At 38.0% G+C, this 23,804-nt stretch overlaps 1 protein-coding gene across 2 annotated transcripts in view; it reads right to left on the bottom strand.

Annotated features, from left to right (window-relative positions):
* LOC116253577 (calcium-transporting ATPase 3, endoplasmic reticulum-type) overlaps nt 1-21,967 on the bottom strand; it is a 116,845-nt gene extending 94,878 nt beyond the window's left edge. The window contains exons 1-13 of one of the 2 annotated variants that reach the window (XR_004172491.2): nt 21,750-21,967; nt 21,563-21,613; nt 21,422-21,455; nt 20,919-20,936; nt 19,255-19,391; nt 12,334-12,408; nt 5,788-5,833; nt 5,296-5,355; nt 5,080-5,160; nt 4,518-4,603; nt 3,837-3,938; nt 3,325-3,378; nt 2,112-2,213 (exon numbers count right to left, since the gene is read on the bottom strand). Coding sequence is in view for 1 of the 2 variants with exons in the window: in XM_031628476.2 (XP_031484336.1) it covers nt 2,112-2,213; nt 3,325-3,378; nt 3,837-3,938; nt 4,518-4,603; nt 5,080-5,160; nt 5,296-5,355; nt 5,788-5,833; nt 12,334-12,408; nt 19,255-19,391; nt 20,919-20,936; nt 21,422-21,455; nt 21,563-21,613; nt 21,750-21,782 (879 nt within the window). In the remaining variant the exon portion in view is untranslated. The remainder of the gene's footprint in view (nt 1-2,111; nt 2,214-3,324; nt 3,379-3,836; nt 3,939-4,517; nt 4,604-5,079; nt 5,161-5,295; nt 5,356-5,787; nt 5,834-12,333; nt 12,409-19,254; nt 19,392-20,918; nt 20,937-21,421; nt 21,456-21,562; nt 21,614-21,749) is intronic. The other variant, XM_031628476.2, reaches the window with a different exon arrangement.
* Between the last annotated feature and the right edge of the window lie 1,837 nt (nt 21,968-23,804).

Here is a 23,804-nt window from a genome sequence, read left to right as displayed (position 1 = left end):
GAAAAACATTGCACTATGACGTGCATTTGTGTGTGTCTTTTTTTGTGTGCATATGTGTGTATGAGAGATGAGCTAAACCAGTCCCAAAGTAGGAAATTAGTAAAGTCCTATTTTGGTAGTGGTTATTCAAGCCTCATCATCCCTGAACCACCAAGCTTAACGTGGAGAAGATGATTATCAAGAGGAGAAGAGAAAACAGGTGGGAGGAGAGAGAAAACAGGTGAGAAAGAGAGAGAAGAAAAGAAGGGGGTTGAGAAAAAAAAGTCTCAAAATCGGACTGGTTGAACCAATTCAGCGTACATATACATGATAGGTTTTTAGAGGAAGTTCTTATTTCAATTCTTTTCATTTCTTTTTCAGATTTCTATGTTTTTTATTTTCTGTTTTTTTTTGGGGTGGGTCAAGACTAGACCTTGTACAGGTTTGGTAGAGCTGGTCCAACAGCTAGCCGACCCATCCCTTCTCAATTATACTGAGGGATTATTCCTTATTTTTTCACTGGAGGAGCTACTACAGGGGGTGTGTTTCATAGGTTTCTTAGCCCCTTTTAGAGAATTCCTTTTTATTTTGGGTTTCCCCTTTGATCTGCTACTTGAGTCTCGGCAGGATACGTTGCTGCTAGACAATGTTTTGTTACCTTTGTTGCTCCTTTTTACATGCTTTTAAGCATATAACTTATTAAGTGAATGATGTTATTTCTTTTATGAGTATTCTTTGTCCCTTAATGCATGTATCATTAATTTATAAGACGTCATTTTGCCTTTTGACTGGCCCTTTTGAGCCAGTCGAACAAGTAGTTGGGCACATATCTTGGACAGGTAGAGATTTTTTTTTTTACTTGATACTAAGTCAGGCATGTACTCATTATGAGTAGATAGATCTTGTCTCACAATTGTGCTGGGGAAGATTAACTTCGTTTTAAACTTGGCTACTTTGAAATAGTACTCGTCTTTCATCATCAAATCTGCAATCTGTTTAAGAGCTTCATCAAATGGTGCAGTTCAACTCAAACTCCAACAACCAAATTTTGCACTTAGACATGATTGAAGTAAGTCAGCAACTATATACTATGGGCCAGTCACTCGAGACAGACATCAAAAAGCAATGACTACAGGTATGATTCCCGAAGTTACATCTAAACTTAAATGATAATAGTGTAAAAAGGGCTCTATGGGTGACACTGAAAAAATGTTGATGAAGGTGAAACAAAAAAATTAGCCTCAAATATTGAGTGGAGCAGAGCATAAAATTGCTAGGAAACTTTTTAGTCTTATACGAAGGCCAGTGAAGCTTGGTGAATATCGAAAAGGTACAAAGCTAGTATATCAAGCAAGGAGCAAAAGTGTCAGACATTATTTTATGTGATTATCTACTATATGGAATCAACTTGCTCTGTCTGAGCCCGAATGGAAAAGGAAAATCTTTTGAATCAAAGAAGGAACAAGCAGAAAAATATTTTTTGCTGGTTTAGGGCCTCAATGTGAACTCTGATAAGCTACCAGTGCATAGCAGCCTAGCATCAATGGAAGTGCATCACATTTTTGTGAACCAAATATGTTTCAAGTCTTTGTAACACCCAAGCAGGGACGTCCTATAACCATCACCTGCAACCTCTTAAAGCTAGTGTTGCCAAATCAAGGGTAAAGGTCCATCTCAGAATGCATGCATAATCACCCCAGTAGAGATATCCATGTACCAGCACTTGCAGTCATGCTACTCTACAACAACCATGGCCGAGATTATCACTATATGTTTTGAATCTCATTCCTCATCACGGAAGAGAAACTGAAAAAAATGTTCAAATAAAATTTTATAAACTGCAAGAGAAACCCACAAGAAGTAGGCAGTCATTCATTCAAAACTCTCCTCCTCTTAGTTGCAAGAATAAAGACCGGATACCTATGGAAAAACTTACTTCTGTTCAATGCAGCCTAAAAAAAAAAATTCCTCTGTCATGCCACAACACTAACATAAACAGGTGAACAGCAAACTAGATATCCAAATTAGTAAATGCTAAACAAAGAAAAGCAATCAATGGTACTGCTGCTTTAGCTCAAGAGGGGAAAGGATTGACCATCTAATTCCGCCATGACACTCTAAGAGAAGCAAACCTTGAAATAGTGAATTGCACCACGTATAATACCACCATGAGCAGGATCATGAAAGTGTCCAATGTTTACAACCCAGACGAGTATGCAAATTCCTGCAATTATCTAAAAGTTGAAAGAAAGTATTAACGATGTATTCATAAGCATATTAGCTGGAAAAGAATTTATATGACGCTTAAACAAAGCCAACGCAAGTGTGGCTCTCCATACTATACACATATGCATACGTATGTGTGCATGTGTGTGTGGGGGGGTAGTAAATCAGTAAATGGCATAACAGTCAAGATTCCATGATGTTAGTGTTCGAGAAACTGTGCAAGCAGCCACAGGTCGACAATACCTTTCTTCTGGTTAAGTAGCAAAAAAGAAGCAATCTCAGATCAGTTAACATAGGATTCCGCATATTTAAAAGTGAAAACCCATGTTTCACTAGGCTCATAATTCTCTATATGGATATATATAACCTGTTTGAGACAAAAGGAAGTTTCATCTGCCTACTTAAATTCTCACTTTAGAGAGGTGGTCCCCAATACGTCATGTTATTGGGGACTTACAGGAGTGAAATCTTGATCATTCTGTTCGAATTGGGAGTTTGTAAATAACGCTGACTCTTGGACAAACATCATTTTACAAGATATTTTAAGAATATATTAGTTAGAGAGAGCCATGAGGTATTGAGTGCAGATTCACTGTTGTCCACTTGCTTTTGTTGTCTTAATGAACTACAAATTAAACCTGAAATAATAAACATAATGTTTTCTTATATTTTAATCTCATAACTTGAAATAGCTAGAAGCAAGACAAACCCATTCTGGTTCCGGACTTTGATTTCACATTGTTTCGCTTTCTACTTATAACAGCATTTTTTTAACAATATTTGAATCTTGGGATCATGAATATTTGGACAAATTAATGTTATTGTGTATTATTTGACATTTTATAAAACAATTCACATTATTTATTTAGCTGATTTTTTTTTTATGTTAGTGCACAACTGTGCCCACCAGCGCTTAGACTTCTGGCATTGTAGGCACAAGGACTCTTCTTAGCATTACTACGACCAACTGCTTGATTAACCTCACTCAAAACTGAAAAAAGTTTCCAATTCACAATCTTCATGCCTGTTAACTGCCACATCATAAACAAGTGACTACCACAAACAACAACAACAGATAATAAGTTGCTTGATGAAACTCTAGTGGATGCAGAAGACTACCTTTGCCAAAAAAGTCCCAAATTCATCCAGTTTTTTCTTCAAAGGGGTCATCTCCTACAAATTCAAACTCATATAAATGGAATAAGATTTCCCAGAAAGATCAGCAACTAAATGTACTGACAGATAGATACCAACTCATATATAAATAGTTCATCAATCACACATACTTCTGTTTTGTGCATTATGAATAAAAAACCTACATTGCATTGTTACAGCTTGCAAACGATTGCAAGGCCTCTGCAATCTGAAACTTTTTGATTCAGTTGATAAGATTGGGAAGGAAATGCATGTAATTATCTTATCCCATGTTAAACAAGAATACATGATGATGTCTGCCAACCATTCACAGACGGAGCTAGACATATCTGAGACAAGTGACAACTAATATAAGATCTGTTGGTCAAAGGACACCAGAAACACTCCCCAGTGTTTTTTGTAGGAAAACTATCTTGAATCTTTAATCACTTCACGGAAAATGTCAGTAAAACAAAGGGAGTACAAAGACAACTTACATCTTCTGTTCTTAGCATCGCATCACGAATACTTCCCATTGCAGTGCTTGACCCAACCCCAACGACTACAGCTCTAGCTCTGCCAGAGACTACCACTGTTCCCTAAAAGAATTAATTGGCACAAAGGGAATCATAATTATTCTAACTATTGTCAGATCTTACAGATCATTTTTTATGATTAGGAGCCACATAGAAAAAAGATCAAGTAATTTTAACAGCAATTCTTCATCAACAAATGAACTGGAGAAGTTGGGATAAACAACAGCATCCATATGATAACAAGAAAATCCTTAGCATAAAATTTAAAAAAACACTGGTCTTTGACAAGACAACAGCTATTTTAACAGACTAATACAGCACAGAAACACAACAGTAGCTGCAGTTTAACACAAACGAAAAAAGTGAACGAGAATGAGGAGTGCAAAATGCCTTTGAGGAATGCAAAATGTTTGAATTTTTATAGTGTAAAAAAGAGATTGATGTGACCCAAAATCACATGCATTGAAGTCATGACATCTGCAGAAGTAAAATAGCTCATAAACATGGCCCACTGTAAATAGAGGAAACTTCACCGACATGTAATCTAAGAGAAGCAGAAGAAGACAGGTCAGCATCCCACTTACAGTCTAAGCAATTGATTAAAACAAAGAACAGCTCTAAACAATGCAGTAACAACATTACCGAGAAGAGGATATTTGTCTTGTCTTGATAAACAGCTTTTGACATCTTAGTGCAATCTAGCTCTTTTGCAACAGAAGAACTTTCACCTACAATTTAACACTCTGAGTCAGGAAATAGTTTCAAAAACTAAACTTGAATGCTCTAGCTCAAAAGTGAATAAATACTAACTACTGGAACACAATAACAAACTGCACTTTAAAAGGAAGAGATGACACTTGCCAGCTAAGAGCTCATTATGAGAAGTTGGAACTGTTTCTTTTATAAGTAGTTGGCATAAACTCTTTTTATGTTATAAGCCCAGTGAGGCCAAATGATTTGACTGGCCAAGCATGCTCTTTCTTGTTTGCCACAATTTCCTCTTCAAAGAAAAAAAAGTTACAAGAAGTTCAATTGCTAACAGTTTCCAATACTGGTGGTACACTAATGGAGGATATTATTAGAATGTTTGGTTCCGAATACACCATCTCACAAAAATATACCATGGGAAAATATCAAAATTTCAAACAGAACAAGAGAAATTTTTTGTGACAAAAGCATGAGAACTTCAACTAGAAACACGTACCTGTAAGTATTGCCTGATCTACACGGAAATGGCTACTTAACATTTCAATCATCCTCATGTCTGCAGGAACTTTGCATCCCACTGAAATTCATGGCAGTAAGATATAGACAAAGAAGAATTTGGTCAGGAGGAATGCACAACAACAAAAAGAAGAAAACTTCCTAGAAGCATGTAGAACAAATTTATTGAACTGTTATGTGCTGATTCAGGAAGTACCTCCAACTTCAACAATATCTCCAGGTACAATGTCAGTTGCTGGTATTATTGAGAAGCAACCTGCACAGCAATGTGGAATTAACAATGGCACTGAACAAGTTGACAGCATTCATGAAATTTGCTACTCTCATAGACATCATGTAATGCAATCTCTTGCCTGCATGGAATAAAAGATATGTAAAATGTAAAGCTTAAACCACACAAGCAAAGAGTTATATGCCCCTTGCAAGAACAAATTTCTAAAATCGACCAAATTCCTGATGGGATAAAACCTTACATGATAGCATTGAATTTTTATACTCAATGAGAAGAGTAACAAGGAAACTTTTTCACAAAAATACTGTTGCAATTTGCAAAAATGTTGTGTGACTTCTAGTGATGATTTCCTTTAGCATCACCAGAATAGAGAATATCCAAAAATAACTTAAAATTAGCAAGTTAAATGGTAGAAAAGAGGGTCCAACTGTGCCAGTTAGCAAGCATATAAAGTACCATTTCGCAGCACTGTAGCGATATCTGCTTGGTATGCCCGCAACTCCTGCATTGATTGCATTACAGAGAAGGTAAAAGGTAACCAAGGTAACTAGATCCATTAACTGAAAAACCATCTAATGCCTTGCACCAGAGTAGTTAATATGGCTCAGGAAAACAGTACTGTATAAAACTCAGGGATAAACATCAACAATGAAAATGAAAAATAAAAAGACAATAACATGGATACAAAACACAAAAGGCAACAAACATGATTCTGATTTAGATTCTACTCTGCAACTCTGCCCCATAGAATGCCTTTGCATACAGGATTCCATTACGATGTTTGGATATAACCAACAATTAAAAGCTATGAAGAAAGAAAATGATGAACTTTTAAGCATTGTCACATAAACCTGTATTTTTCAAAAAAAAAAATACCACTTTACTTCAAAAATACGTCAGCTGAAAAAAAAAACAACTTTTTGAAAAAGATGCCAAAACAAGAAAAATGCCAAAAAAACACAAAGAAGTGTATTTTTGCACATTTTTTTGCATTTTTATTAATGCATTTTATTTTTGCATTTTTAAATTTTATTTTTATTTTTTTCAAATTTTGTTAAAAATTTACCAAGATTTTACCGAGATTTTCAACTTTGCTATGTCATACCTAAGAAAAATCTCACTGTTTAAAACCCATAAATGATATTTGTGACAATGATTTTAAGTCTGCTTAATTACTCTAACAGCCCCTCCAGAATTTGCTTATGGAGAAGTTGTTATATGGATGACTGGATGGTTCAAACAAAAGGATATAAAATTTTCAAAAGCACAAACTAACATTTGAGCAAATATCAAATCACTGTTCAACTTTTAAAAATCAATAAATAGGTACTCGACTTTTGAGAGAAATTTTCAAGGAGCTCCATGCTGATAAAAAAAACATTAGTCGTTGACATAAAATGACAAAACACCCCTTGTAAAGAACCACTTTTCCCTGGACAACGAAAGTTTTTTAATTCCATGCGAAATATTTTTATTGTTTTATAACAAAAATCAATGTTGTATGTCAAACAAGCAGTTCTCTAAGGTTTTCTCTCAAAAGTTGTGGGCTTATTCTTAACTTTTAAGAATTGAGCAATGATTTGTCATCTTAGTGCCTTCTTGTAATCATTTCAAAAGGAATATTTATTTTTTCATCAAGGATCCTATATCTGTAACGTGTCATAGTGTACACACTGTCTTAGTCTCTCTGTTTTCTTTTTATCATCAATTAGTGTGGTAAATGTTTATCCAAGTCAGACAGCATGACATATTGACATGTCTAAAATGCTTCCAAGGTTAAAAAAACAGAATTAACTTAATTTTTCATGCCACAGGTACAGACGTTGGTGCAGATGCACATACAAAGCAATTCAAAAAATATGACTGCAAAGTATTGAAGAAGTATACAGATACACAAACACACTCAGATGGATACAAATGATCGTACAATATACATATATATATATATATATACAAAAGCACTTGCAAACCGAAGCAAGCTTTGAGGGCTTTGCTAATAACATGATGTTGAGGAAAGAAGAACTTTTCTGCAGGCTATTGCTGTAACAAAGGCCCTGCCCTAAGTCAGGTGCTGTAGGTGGAACTGAACCCAGTGGGGTAGGATTCCAAACCTAACTTGTTCATTCTGTACCATAGCCAAAAAAAAGCCCTTTTGATTCACTTGATTGGCCTTGTCTTGCTTTAACCAATGGGGGCTCATGCTGCCATGCTTTAACCAGCAGGGCCTCATTCTACTTGAAGAAGGAAGACAAACTTGAACTTGAAAGAGTTCCTTTATGTGGTTTTTGGAATGCCTAACACTCACCCATCAATCCCCGAGCCGATCCCAAATAGCCCAATATTGATTTCAACAGATCCACCCCGGCCCTTCCAGATATGGGACTAAGGGCAGCTCTAACTGCAGCATCAAGCAGCAGCCCAGACGCGATGGAACCATGCATATAGAGTGTGTGTGTGTGTGTATATATTAAAATTTGCCAGATATTGTTACATGAATAAAATTTAAAAAGCCATCACTAAAAGAGTCCTGAGCCAATTTTTTTTAGTAATAGCATTTTCACACACAAAGATATATATATATATATATATATATATATACAGAGAGAGAGAGAGAGACAGAGTTCGGAGGGCTATTCAAACGGATGGCTGCAATGTTAGATATTATTTAAAAAAGAAATGCACAAAGGCATTGGGGATCCATCCCCTCGACAACAAAAGGAAGGCCTACAAAGCCCCCGCACCACACCACCCCCCCCCCCAAAACAAAAAAAAAAAAGGCAATCTTATGTCATTTTCCACTTTGCGAGTTTTGCCCTAATCTCATGTTTATGAGGCCACAATTTTCACTTGCATTTTGTATTCTTTTGTGATAGTGAAAAAATGCTTTGTGGTGGCCATGCACGTTGGAGAATGTTGTCTCCGAAACCACGTAAATCTTTGTGTCTTCTTCCTTTTTCTCTTCTTTTGTTTTCCTCTTCTCTTGGTGCATTAAGAGAGCGTGTGTGAGCCATGTTCCTAACAACACACCCCCCCCCCCCCAACCCCACCCCCAAACTCACCCTCCGACCAAACCGGGAACTCTCCTCGACGGGAGGAATCCTAACATCCCCTTCCAAAAAGTGAGATGACACCTCCATTAGCTTTTTTTCAAAAAAAAAAAAGAAAAAAAATATATCAAGCACTGTCAGTCGTTAGCAACCAAAGAAGCCTTGCCTACGGAGCATGAGCTCTCTCCCTCCCTCTCTCTCTCTCTCTCAAAAAACGAAAACAAAAAACAACAAAAAATCAATGTTGCCTTGTGCCAAATAGTTGTCAGATGGTTAAAATTTAAAAATTTCTCATTAAAAAGACCATGAATCATCACTGACACCACCATAAACGATCGGTGCACCATAAACCATGGCTGCAATTTAGTGACTATATTTCTAACAACGTGTTTTAAATTTTAATCATTCAGCAACATCCAGAAGGATTGAACAAGTAATAGATAGATAGATAGATAGATAGATAGATAGATAGCTGTATGTATGTATCTATGTGTGTGTGTGTGTGTGTGTGTGTGTGCAGGTATGAGGGTATGATTTGATAGCACACACAGTCTTCAACTATTTGGGAGTGAAAAAAACTATTCTCTTACAAATCCAACTCTATGGATGAAAGTAAAATGTTGAAATCCATTTGTGCAAAAGAATCACAAAAATCCAACGTAAATGGATAATAATGAAAACTATATGTGGAGTTTATAAGGATTTTGAATTTTTGACATTAATGCCATGAGATTTTTGGCTCACAAAAGTGAAGCAAGACATCAGATTTTTGCAATTCCTTTTTATGTCTTCATTTGTCAATATTCTGCATCCACCATTGTGGTTAGATTTTTGAAAAAATGCCAACAAAAAAGGATAGCTTGGTTGGTTGGCCATCCATGCCCACATTGCCTACATATAGGCTTCTTGAATATATAACTTACACATGTACATATAAAATACACCCAGAGTCCATACATTCTGGCGTCCACCTTTATCTGCATCAAGTGACCATCCAGCCAGATCACCCATTTTCTGGCTGATTTTCACAAATCTAACTGCTCAAAAGATGTCAAAAACTATATGTTCAAATAAGGATGTTAGGACAAACAGGTATGTCTAACGAATACGCCCGGAAGGGTGACGCACCCATGTCCATGTGGCTACACATTGGTGCAGGTAATGGGACATGGCAATATTATATTTGGTGTTTCTTTGGTCTATTTTGATGTTTCTTGTTTAGCAATTTACAAATAATATAATATTTTTTGTTTAGTAATTTACAATCTATCTTAATTATAAGCATACACTTATGTCACCCTGTTAATCAATTTTTCAGAAACTTAAATTATCTTTGGGTGCTTTAATAATAGTAAATGCAGTTGGGATGATAGAAACCTACATCACTTTTGTGGAAATTTAAGTACCTTTAATAGAAGGCCTGCTGTTTATGGGTCATCAGAGAGAGAGAGGGACCATGTATTTAAATTAATTAGCAGGTCATCTAATTAATCTCTGTTTTGAAATATTCATGCACAACTGAAATTTGCATGGTTTTAAACCTTCTTTTCTCTTCCCTCATGTAGTTGTGGGGTTAAATACAAATGAACGAGAACACATATTTTGTGGTTCTCTTAATTATTTTTTCATATTTTTAATCTAAGAAAAATATAAACTTATTATTTAATACCCAAGAAACACCTCCCCAAAAAAAGCCCAAGAAGTTTATTTGTTACAATGATATATCACAAGCAAATACAATCACAAAATTAAACTCATAAACAAACGAAATAACCATCATAACAAAACATGTAGAATAAAAATCGAACCCATTGATATATTGAAATTTGAAATCAAAGAAATGATAAAAGTCAAAGATAAATATCAATTTACATAGAATACACAAATTAGTTTCATCTATGTCTCTTTTGAAACACAATGAGATGGATGTGATCCAGGAATTTCAGTTTGAAACATAAAAGAAGTGTTTTCAGTTCAGCAATCTTTTCAGGTTTTAGAATCCCTCAGAGAGAGAGAGGGCTTAGTATGATCTGGAAAAATAAAAAAACCTAGTCTGTGTTCCAATGGCAGAGAAAAACTGAACATAAGCCTGGTCTACACTCCAGAGAGAGAGATTTCTGACAATGATGGTCCATCACCGCCAGAGAGAGCGAGAGAGCACTAGCTGAGTCCTTTTGTCAGTAAGACACCAGTGAGTTGCTGCCAGTCACCAGTGAGCACAAGTGAACAGAAGAAGAGCAGCATGCAGGGAGACCAGAAGCAGGCGGACTGAAGTCGACCCACTTGCTTTTATTTGTTTAAATACATTAATGATTAAACAATTTAACCTTAGAAAGAAGATGAAGATGGATTCAGTCAGCGTTAACCAAATCCAAATTTGGTCAACTGACCTCGGTGCATTGACCGTGCCCACGCTCATGTCCAGCTGTGGTAACCTGGATGCAGCGCTTTCTCAAGCTACTCTATCAATATGTCAATATATACATATACATATATATAGAGATAGATAGATAGTTATAGATATATACATATATATATATAGACACACACAACACACACACATATATATACACTGTGAATTTCTCAAATTTATTGATGACATGCTTAAAGCAAGGAAAAATAACATCCATTTCATTTGAAAAACACAAAATACGCACCCACAAAATACAAGGACCCTATCTATCTGTATATACCGCTCGTGCAATGCACAGACCAGGAAATATGAGGACTATGTGTACCTACATAGTCAATAGAACTAGGTAAGTCAAGGAGTGGACCTTCGAAAGGACCTTGGAGCCTAGACAGATGCCTAGACTGGCCAAAAAGATAAGCATGAATAGAAACTAGAAGACAGCTTGAAATATATCTATCTTCCTTACAATATTCAGTAAATATAGTTAGCATAATATTCAGCAATCTTATATTTATCCAAAACTGTTCAGCAATAAAATTAAAAGAACAATGTAACCAGGTGGATCATCTAGATGCTAGAGCCTAAATGAAAACTGGGGTCCTATTTGTCCTAGGTAAGAACCCTAAACATGTCTTTGACTAAGGGATGAGTAAACTCATGAGTCGTCTGAGTGACATTGTTGGATAGCTCAACAGTTTTCACGCAAAATCCAGCTGTGGAAAAGGTGGATGACAACAGCAAGCTCAGCTCTAAAAAGTGCACGTATGAGGCCATCCAATTATATTGATTAGACAGGTCGTATTTATTTGTGTACTTGTGTTCCCTTACATATTCCAAAGGCCCTAGAGTTACAATGCGAAAAAGAATCACTGACCATCTATCATCTAGAGAGTAGAACCATTCATTGTCAATTTGGCCCCAAATTAAACCTAAAAAAATAAAAGTCTAGGCTCAACATACTAAGAAGCATAGAGGGAAAAAGTGGGGAAGAAAGCAAATAAAATAGTTATGGTCGAATGTTGGACTCTTCGTCAGCTCTTTCATTTGTGTATACCTCCTATTTTACCTGATGGGATAATGTGGCACAGGTTACCAAACGTTCACATATGAATGAAGCAGCTTCTTCACTTTTTTAACCTAGAATTTCAGTTTAGGTTGCTCAACATTCTTCACCAATTTCTCACCTATAACTCCTCAATGAGCTATATAGTGAAGGATCTAATAAAGGACAGGTCACAGGTATGGAAGCATGCATTTTAAACATAAACCTTCAACACTATCCCACTTTTTCTGAATTTATTCACTTTTCTGTTTCATAGATGGCAAATAAGAAGTCCAATTCAATAATGTGGTGTTACGCACATGCTGACATTCTTTCGTTCCATTTTATTCAAAGCCTAATCTACAGAATAACAGTAGCTACTTCGCAGAAACTTGTCACAGATATTGAACAAGCTTAAATTTAGACCTTCAGACATTTGCCCAATTGAAACATAAATTCAAATATAAACAGAGCAGGTAGCATCAACCATCAGGACATACTTCAAGAGCTTTTTCAGCATTTGTTTCGGTTATGACCCCTACAGCCGCATTTGCTGCCAAGATCAGCAAGATTACCTGTTCAAGTATCATTCACAATCATGCTTACATCATCAAATAATTGTGAAGTGAGATAAGGGAGATTAGACATGACTGGAGCACAAAGATAATAAATATGGCACTTTGAATTTCAAATAGAAGCACATATAGGTTAGTTCCACTACAAAATTAATTCTACTAATAAACAGTTATGACACCATGATTCTGGAAAGAATAGCCAAGAACTAAACTGACCCTGATTTAGGGAATAAAGGAAAAACTATGCAAAAGTTGAGGAAAAGCTGTGGTTCTTACATCTGCCAAAAATTGTTGTGAGATGCCCATACAGTATATGATGCAGAAATATGGACAGCATGACACTACAACCCAGAGGGTACATGTGGAGCAGGAAAAACTATGTGGGAATTAAGGAAAATCCGTGTTCTTAGATCTGGCGAAAGGGTGGAGATATGCCTACAGCCTTAAGTCACACGGATACATGTGATATCCTGAAGTACCTGTGTCGGTACATGGGTATAGGCGTATAGCGACACGGGTACAATGGTATGGCTGTATTTTAAAACTTAAATTTAATTTTTTGCTTTAATTTTGGTTTGTCCCTTCTTTTTTATTTCCCTTTGACCTAGATTCTATATTTTCCTCCCCTTTTTCTTTAGTTTGGAGATTTTTTGTGGATTATTGTATATATAATGTATATATCATTATATTTACATATACAATCTGTCGTAACCCTAACCCCGTACCCATAATTTTCAAAAAAGGTGTGCCCCTACCTTGTACCCATACCACACCCATGTCACACAGCCATAGCCATCCCACAAGACAAGATTCATATGGATGAGGCAGTCCTTTCTTGTAAGGAACTAGATATAGATACAAATCTATACCTTTAACTTTACACACAGCTGGAACAAGATATAAAATCAACTTGATACCATCACACATGAAATGTCATTGAAGAAAATAACTTTCTCCAACGGCTAGAATTCTTGCCATTGGAGATTCCAGCGGCTAGAAATTCAACAGACAAAGGTTCTGCTGAACAAAAAACAAAATTACAACTATAAAAATACAGAAAATAAAAATGAAAAATACAGAAAAATATAGCATGTTACATTAACATTTCTATCTTTGTTAATTATCTTGATTTGGTGCTTATTATGATAAGCACTTTCTCACTTTTTATTCTTACATGTTTGTGGAGATTATCTCGCTATGTTTAGAATTTTCCACACATATAGACGGATGAGATTTATTTTATTATTGTCCAGTCCAGTTCAGTTGAGAAAATAGGAATTCCCCTTGATTTTTTTTTCTATTCATAAAATTTTCCATGTTTTTCTCCAATTCCTGTTGTCTTAAATATTATTAAACGGTTGATTTAGCGTGCCTATGGTTGTGACTTGTGAGGCCTCCCTCAGGAGCATTCCATCTGGTTCACTGCATGATTTTGTATCAGAGAAAGGAAAAATCTCCATGATTGGTGTACAAGCAATCATCTTTGATATTAACTTCAAATCAGGAGATGCAACGACTATGACATACGTTGATAATGTAGCATAACATGGTCGATATCTCCAAGCAACAATTAACAGCAAGGAGATAGAGAAAGAAGGAAGAAGAGGCAAGAATGTTGTTGATAGATTGTGGGTTTCGGGTCCGGATCCATACCCGACCCGCCTTGTAGCCCGTTTTGGGCTCTACTTAAGTCATGTAACCCTAATCCTTAAGTGTTAATGATAATCTTAAGAGAGAGAGAGTCTGGCTGCTAGTGGGCACCAACTCCTCCTCATTCGTGGTTTTTTCTCCCTCGTGTTGAGGGTTTTCCACGTTACATCGTGATCATTGTTTTTCTTCGTCTTCTTCTTGTTCGTATTTCTACATGGTATCAGAGCCGTGAAGTTCCGGCGTTTCTGGTTTGTCTTTTGCCCGTGTTGGAGGAGGATTCGCCCGGCACTGAAATAGGGGCTTTTAGAACTGAGAATGTTCCCATGCAGGTCATCACTCTTCGCCTCACCAAGGATAATTATTTCTCGTGGTCGCCTGCTATGACCATGGGGATTGCTGGCCGTGGTCGCATGGCCTATATTGATGGGAGCAACCCCGAACCAGCAAGAACAAGTGATGTGTGGCATACTTGGTTTCTTGAGGATAATCAAGTGAAAACTTGGATTGTCAATTCTGTTTCCGCCGATATTCAGCCCCTTATCCTTCGGAAGAAGACTGCTAGAGACATGTGGGTGGTCCTCGAGCAAATGTATGGCCAAAAGAAGACCGCAATTCGTACTTACCAAGTAATGAAGACAGTCTATGGCATTCGACAAGGGACCTCGTCTGTTGCAGAGTACTATGGGGCTTTGAAAGCCAAGTGGGAAGAGCTTGACTATCATTCTGATATTCCTTGGCATTGTCCCCATGATCAGGTGCTCTATGTTGCTCATGAATGGGAAAACAGGGTGTTCCTATTTTTAGCAGGTTTAAATGATGAGTTTGAAGGTGTTCGAAGCCAGATTTTGAATTCAGGGGAGGTGTCCAGTATTGAAGATGTGTATTCCTGTGTTGAAGCGGAAGAACAGAGAAGGCTTGTTACAAAAGAAGGGAAGAGGGAACTTGTGCCCTATAACGAGAGATCTGCTCTCGTGAGTCGTGGTCCTGGCGGCCCATCTAGGTCTCTTCGCCGGTGCACTCACTGCAAGAAAACAGGTCACACTGTGGATTATTGCTGGGATCTTCATCCAGAAAAGAAGGGGAACAGAGGGAGATCTTTGACTGGGAGAACGCCTGTGTCTGCGGAGCAAGCCTCTAGTGGAGAAAAAGTCTCCATTTCTGCTGACCAGCTTCGTGAACTAAGGGCTTATTTGGGTAGGCTCGATGTCAACAAGACTGAGACCTCAGAGGGAACTACAGCTAATCATGCTCTTGCAGTTATTGGCAATCAAGGTAACTCTTCTGTGGGGGAATGGATTGTCGATAGTGGTGCTACTCATCACATGACAGGTAATCCAAAATTGTTTCATGAGTATAAGTTGTCCTCGGGAAGGGAACGTGTTTCTCTTGCAGATGGTTCCTCTACCTGTGTGGCAGGCGAAGGCACTCTGTCATTGTTGGACAAATTTCATGTGCAGGGCGCTTTACATGTTCCCCAGTTTCCTTTAAATCTCTTATCAGTCAGTAGACTTACTAAAGAATTGAATTGTGAACTTATATTCTCTGCCGATCGTTGTGTTTTGCAGGACTTGGTGACAGGGAAGAGGATTGGGATTGGTTTAGCTTCTGATGGATTATATCGTCTTCCCATACGTGTGGCTACTGCTCTGTTGACAGCGATCCGCAAGACAGATAAGAGAAGAGAAGATTGTCTTCAGTCTTTTATGTACTGGCATGAACGTTTTGGGATTTACCTTTTGGGATTTTGAAACATTTGTTTCCAGACTTGTGTTCCTCCTTTGATGTGTCTTCCATTTCTTGTGATGTTTGTCAGTTTGTCAAACATGTGAGGGCTTCGTACCCTCTTTCTTCTAGTTGTGCTAATGAAGCTTTTTCCCTGATTCACTCTGATGTATGGGGACCTTCGGGCATTCATACCCGTCAAGGTTTCCAGTATTTTATCACTTTCATTGATGATTTCTCTCATGCTACATTTATATACTTGTTAAAAGACCGCAGCGAGGTTCCTCGAATCATCGAGACATTTATTCTTCTTGTGCATACCCAGTATGGTGCGAATGTTAAAACTTTCAGGTCCGATAATGCCCGTGAGTACATGTGTCGGCCTGTTGAGGAGTTTCTTAGACAACGGGGGATTGTTCACGAGACATCCTGTAGTTACACCCCCCCTCAAAATGGGGTAGCTGAAAGGAAAAATCGTCAACTTCTTAATGTCATCAGGGCTCTTTTGTTTCAGAGAAATCTTCCTAAACACTATTGGGGTGATGCAGTTCTTACTAGTGCCTATCTTATTAACCGTATGCCCAGTCGTGTTTTGAATGGTAGGACTCCACACTCGTTGCTTCCTGGCAGTCGTCCACCATTTCCTCTTCCTCCTCGTGTTTTTGGTTGTGTATGTTTTATCCATGATCACAGTCCAAATGTTAAGAAACTTGATCCTAGGTCTATCAAAGGTGTCTTTGTTGGATACTCCCCTACGCAAAAAGGATACAAATGTATTGATCCTATTACTGGTCGAGCCTATGTTACGAGGGATGTTACCTTCTTGGAACATGCCTCTTACTTTGGTGTGAATCCTCTTCAGGGGGAGCAGTCTGTGGGCAGGGAAGAGTACTCTCAGAGACAGGAACTTCAGTTTATAGATTTTTTGGATTACAAGAAAGCAGAATCACTTAATACTGTTGATGTGCCTGAGAAGGAGGAAAGGGGTGACAATAGCATTGAGAAGGAAGGCCCTCAGTTGTGACGAGGTACTCGGACAGAGGTGATGACTTGTGATGCTAGATCTACTTCCAATCCCAATGCCACTCCTATTGCCACTCCTTCCCTGGATGAACCAAGTCCTACCGAGGAGACCGTGGAGACCCATGATGAGGTTGAAAAGAAGAATGACGATCTTCCCATTGCCCTGAGAAAGGGTGTCAGGTCATGTACTCAACACCCCATTGGTAATTTTGTTTCTTATTCCAGACTTGGAAAAGATTACAAGTGCTTTGTTTCTACTCTTTCTTTGGCTGTGATTCCCAGGACTGTCGCTGAAGCTCAAAGTGACTCCAAGTGGGCTGATGCAATGAAAGAAGAAATCGATGCCCTAAGAAGAAACTTGACATGGGAAGTGGTGAAGATTCCTGAAGCCGCTCACCTAGTTGGATCCAAATGGGTGTATACCATCAAGTACAAACCAGATGGGAGTGTTGAAAGATATAAAGCTCGACTTGTGGCCAAGGGGTTTAGCCAGAAATATGGAATTGATTACTTGGAAACCTTTGCTCCTGTTGCGAAAATGAGGGTGGTTATATCCCTAGCTGTGATGAAGGAGTGGAAGATGTATCAACTGGATGTTAAGAATGCATTCCTCAATGGTGACCGCGAAGAAGAAGTATATATGCATATGCCTCCAGGATATGAAGAACCAAAAATGTGTTGTAAGCTGAAAAAGGCATTGTATGGCCTTAAGCAATCGCCCAGAGCGTGGTTTGAACGACTGAGAAGAGTGATGATACGTCATGGATACAAACAAGGAAATGGAGATCACACTGTGTTTGTGAAGAAAAAGGAGAGCAAGGTTACTCTCCTGCTCGTCTACGTAGATGACATGATTGTTACTGGAGATGATGAGGAGGAGATTATCAAGCTAAAAGGGTTACTGGCTACAGAATTCGACCTCAAAGATCTTGGCAAACTAAGGTATTTTCTTGGTATGGAAGTTGCTAGATCTAGTACTGGTCTTGTACTAAACCAAAGGAAATATACATTAGATCTGCTGGAAGAAACTGGTAAATTGGGATGTAGACCTACTCCTACCCCTTTTGACACTGGGCACAAGTTGAGTCTTAGAGATGGAGAGCCTCTCTGTGAAGAAGACAAGGGAAGATATCAACGTTTGGTTGGGAAGCTAATCTATCTTACCCTCACGAGACCTGATATCACCTTTGCGGTGAATGTTTTGAGCCAATTCATGCATGCGCCAACCGATGCACATCTGAAGGCTGTGGACAGAGTGCTATGCTACCTGAAGAGAAATCCTGGTAAGGGACTCCTGTATGTGAAACAAGAGACTGTGGAAATCGAGGGCTATTCTGATGCGGATTGGGCAGGTTGTGGTGATACCAGACGATCCACTACAGGGTACTGTGTCTACTTGGGAGGAAACCTTGTTGTATGGAGGAGCAAGAGACAGGATATTTGCTCTAGATCCAATGCAGAGGCAGAATATAGGGCAGTTGCTATGGGAGTGTCAAAGTTATTGTGGTTGAAGATATTGTTGACTGACATTGGAATAGAGATTGAAGGACCTATGAAGATGTATTGTGATAACAAGTCTGCAATCAACTTAGCCAACAATCCTGTTCTTCACGACAGAACAAAACATGTTGAAATTGATCGTCACTTCATTCGGGAAAGGATTGATGCGAAAGAGTTGATCTTACCTTACATGAAGTCTGAAGACCAAACTGCTGATGTTCTGACGAAAGCTCTTCCTTCAGCTTCATTTGAGAGGAATGTATCCAAGTTGGGCATGTTTGATATGTATGCCCAACTTGAGGGGGAGTGTTGATAGATTGTGGGTTTCGGGTCCGGATCCATACCCGACCCGCCTTGTAGCCCGTTTTGGGCTCTACTTAAGTCATGTAACCCTAATTCTTAAGTGTTAATGATAATCTTAAGAGAGAGAGAGTCTGGCTGCTAGTGGGCACCAACTCCTCCTCATTCGTGGTTTTTTCTCCCTCGTGTTGAGGGTTTTCCACGTTACATCGTGATCATTGTTTCTCTTCGTCTTCTTCTTGTTCGTATTTCTACAAATGTCATACGTCCTAGTCTTCGAAATGGTCATAACGGGCAATGCCCTAATGCTATAATACAGATTGACAAATATATCCTTATAAAAGAAGGCCATTTACAATAAGACAAGAACAACTATAATTTGGATTGGACTGGTTCATATCCAGATCCAATATAACAACAAACATAAATACACACATCTTAACAGAAATATCATGTAACAAAAAGTATTTATTTTGTACTTGATGATACATGTAAGATCGTAATGCACATACATGTCTACAATACATTCAGAGTATGCAATTATTCAGATGATGGAACTGCGCATCAAGCAAGAAGTAAACTTAGGCACACAAACTTCTGTAGATGGAGGTATTCCATCATCTACTATAAAGCAAAATACAGCATACTTACTGAAGGTTCGAGAAAAGCCGTAAGGCCCGTCTCACCATTCATGAGGGCCAAAACAAATGAGACTATTGCAGCAACGATGAGTATCTTAACAAGTAAATCGTCAAATTGCTTTAATACTAACTTCCAAAAGGGTGTGCCTGCAAAGAAGAGGTTGACTAGTCAAAAATAAGCATATCCAACTACAGAGTCAAATTGGCATATTTCAAAATAAAGAATTTTATTGATGGTTGAAATTGATACAGGAAACAAAAGATGCCAAGCAAGATGATAAGATCTTTCATTTCAGTTAAGCATTGAGATAGACATTGATCATTTGTGTTCAATTAAGTACTGAAAATAGACATTCAGGGATATTACAAAAAGCCAAATCACCAGGAATGCAAGATGATCATTCAGGCCTTGTTGGAATCTTCTATATTTTCAGATAAATTAAAAGTCATTCCACTCAAAAAATCAAGCATCCTGATGAACCTATCTTAATATTGGTTAACTGATACAATTCCCTGTTGAAGGCAAAATGTGTTCTCATATTTTACTCTCCATATAAGTAGGGGTTAACACTTTTCTCTAAATTCCCTTTCAAATCAGCCCAACTAATTGTATCGAAGTCCGGGTACCTTGCATCAATTGTCCCCCACCATGCTGCTGAACCTTCTAGTTTTACATGTCTCAGTTACACATGCAGTTGAAGATCTTTCTTGTTTTCTTCGACCATTTCTCAGTTGCTGCACGGTCTGTAGTCCCAAAGAATGACTATGTATGATCCTGGTCAAGACATCTCGAGGACATCTCGAGGCACTAGTCCTGCTACAACTGGGATTTCTTTTTGTGCCTCCTAAAGCATGTTTGCAGAAGAACTAGCATGTGGCCCCTTAACCTCAAGGCTTCTGCAACCAACCCTAGAATAAGGCAGCATCTCGCGAAAACTTTAAGGTGTAGTGATGGATTGGATCAGGTTCAGAATTGATCCAGATGTAAAATGTACTGGAGAATGAATTCTGTGAGACGTATCATTAAATTTTGATAGATCTGATTTGATTTTCCACCAAAATGTATTTTTGGAAGAAAAGAGAGAGAATGAGATGCAGAAGAGCCAAAGGTCACAGCACCAGCAACAAGAAGTTGTGACCTACGTCTCTCTTAAGTGGGGCTACCTATGAAATAAAAATTACATGGATCAATAATGCACTAAATTTATTACAAATATGCAGACACTACGACGAAATACTCCAGAGCATTCCATCCAGATTCATGGACATGCAGTGGACATCCAGCCATTGTCGATCCTTGGCAAATGCCTTAGAAAGCAATTTTGTCACCCCTATATAGGAATTTTAAGCACCGATCCTCTAGGAAGGGAGAAATCTTGAAATGCAGTTGAACTATCATAAATTTTTGGGTCTCATAAATAGCCACTTTAGTTTTGGCATATAGTATCTAGGCAATTGAATTTCTCGAATTGACGAAAATAACCTTGAAGTTGATAAAATTATGCTGGGCCATATTCAGCAAGCTAAGTTGAATTTTTGCAACATAAACCTAATCACCCTTTATTGTTTACCATGCATTCCAAGGTGTGGGTGTGTGTATGCGGGTGTTTGTGACAGAAAGAGGCACTACAAACATGTTCTGTCCCATATAAATGTGTAAGTAGATGAACTTACTTCCTTCCTGAGGCAGAACTGCAGCGGACCGGATCCACATGCACAAAAATAAATCTCGTCAAACATGTAATAATATATAAAGATTAGAGCTAAATTAATTGCAGTTTGATACTACAGACATATAACTCACATGGGCATCTATCTAAAGTATAGGGATCAGATCAATGGGCTCTCTACAATGTCCAAACTAGATAGGAAGGTACTCCCTGTAGGTACTTCAGTAAAACACTTATAGCAGAGGAATGCTGAAATGAAACAAAACCGTTGTAACATCAACAATGTAATTTTGAGGCCGACAATCTATTCAACTATTGCATTTACAGATTCACTCTAGCCCATGCGTTGTTCCATCAGAATCCACTGGAGAAAATATGAACAAACGGCAGTAGTAGTACGGTACCAGTTGTAACAGGCGTAGCAGTTAAGACAACAAAAAGAACAATCAGATCATCTAGATACAATAATAAGAACAGCATTAGTAGATGTAAGGAGAACAGCCACACCGTTTCTGCCGTAAATTCTTGCATTTTCGGCAACCTGCAGAAAATTTCCAAAGCGGAAGGGTGAACTTTTAGGTGGTCGGACTAGATAGGTGGCAAGAAATGTAGATGAATCGTCGTTGGTTTAAGCCACGCTCTGCTCACCTGCAAATCCGAGAGCCCTTTGGCAGGATCCACATTGAAGGCTTCCAGCACCTTTTGCATTACAAAAGGAAAACAGAACGAGAAAAAATTTCAAGAGTTGCAAATCTCTCAAGAGATGTGAGCGGGTCAGAAGAATGAAATCAATGTCCGCTCGGCATCGCAAAATCAGATAGACAGAGGAACCTACCTCGTGGATGGATCTCGCGTAGGCGTCGTCCATGACCGGTGAGAAAGACGAGACCGTGGGGAAGACTCGCCCCTCCACCTCCAATCTCAACTCCTCCTCTGATCAGAACGGAGGGAGGCGGTGACTGTAGCTTAGACCGCAATTGAAAGAGTTGAGTTGCGCCGGGAGAAACCGGCTTGGTCTGAGGAATGCTTCAGCTTCACTCCCCCCGCTCACGGCGTAACTCTTCCCGAAGCGGTCCGTAGAGGTGTTTGATGGCTTGTCGAAACTAATCAAAGCATGGTAAGTTTTGTCCTAAGCTTAATTTTCGAATCGGACTGAGGCGATTTGAATTGTCCCATCCAAATTCACAGATTAGATTCACTAGCTGCTTCAAGACTTCTCTATAGAATACTTGAAAATTTTCTTTTCTTTATTTTTCCCATGTGGATAAAAAGATTTATCAAACCACCCGAAAGAAGAGTCGGTCTTCTTATTACTCTAGGGTTTGTCATATTTTTAATGTTGAATGTACTTTTTTTTTTTTCAATTGAACCTCTCCAATAGCTAACTTCAACTGTTTTTCGTGGCAAACTGCACCTCAAATTTTACTTCTCGTTAGATAAGAGACAAGTTTATCAAGCCATCAGTCACAATTTTATAGCCTCTTTGAAAGGCAAAATCTCCTTTTCACATAGAGTACTTTATCCTTGTGGTGCAAATGCTAAAACAAACACTAGGGTCTCTATCCAACATCTTTTGTTCAATTGTGCATGTGCCTTGTATAAACAAACAAATAAATAAATTATATATATATATATATATATATATATATCTCCTTACAATTGAAATAAATGAATCAAATGAAATAGCCTTGACTTGCATCCACCAAATTGAGGTCAGGCCTTCATATATCTTGGAGCAAAATTCACGTTTGCAGACATGCACTTAAGAAGGTATATTTTTTAATTTGATGCTTTAGAAGAAGGGGCCTGGCATTTGGTGAAACGACGTAACACTATAAGTTATTATTACGTTCCCTTAATCATTTAATATTTTAGATTTTTTAGTCTATACCTTAATTCTATCAGAGGAAGATCTTGTACCAAAGTTTAATGCAGGGGTTGAGACATGTGTGAGTTAAGTGTGTAGACAGTTGCTGACACAGACCCCAATAACTTATTTTCTATGTTGATATGTCGGAGCAAGTTTTTTCATTTATATATTGATGCCTCTTAAAAATTTTAAATTTATATCTAATACACCTTAAAAAATTTTAAAATTTTATACTTAGTGCTCCTTAACAAAGACTTTCCGGCTACACCCCTGGTTTAATGTGGTTCATGTATAAACGCTTACATCCCTGTTGGGCAGGACATGATCAAATAACTGATGAAGAGTTTCTACTATAATTTATAACTTAGTTGTAGAGAATGTTTACATGCCAGTTTTGGATCTTGAAATTGAGGATCTATAAGAGTAGTTGTTTTACATTTCATAACTGCTCCACTTTTCGCTCTTGTTTTTTTTTTTTTTTTTTTGCCTTTTTTTTGTTTGGTTCATATTGTTAGCCTCTTGTGAGTAGTAATCTTTACGAGCAAGAGGTATAGGAAGTAAATATAGCAACCGATCTGGTGTTGACTTTGACAGTTGTTTAGAAGGTCCTTTATATTCTCAAGGGTCCAGGAATGTGGCAACATGAAGGAGCTTAGAGAGCTTATTGGCTACTTGATGCATGGCTAGAAGATGGTGAATAACTATTTGATGTTTGTCATCGTTAACATTTAAATTGTCTATAGGTTGTATGTAATGTTAGCGTTGCCCTTTTGTTGCATTATGCTTTGTAAAGTTGTAATCATTTTCCCTTCTAACAAAGTTTTGGGCAAGCGAGAGGTTCACCTTTACCACTCGGAATGAGGCCTAAAGGCCTTTCCGTCGTCCCTGTCTCTAGTGTTCTAAGTTGTATCGGTATCAACAAAAGCAGTAGTGCACCTTTTAACTTATATGCACTCCACCACCTCAATACACCTCATGATAGTGTTCATATGAATCAAACTGAATACTTACCTTCTCACC

Source organism: Nymphaea colorata, chromosome 4, assembly GCF_008831285.2.
Source record: "Nymphaea colorata isolate Beijing-Zhang1983 chromosome 4, ASM883128v2, whole genome shotgun sequence".
Classification (NCBI taxonomy): Eukaryota; Viridiplantae; Streptophyta; class Magnoliopsida; order Nymphaeales; family Nymphaeaceae; genus Nymphaea; species Nymphaea colorata.
Note: the sequence above shows the minus strand (reverse complement) of the source record. Positions and strands in the feature narration are given on the sequence as shown.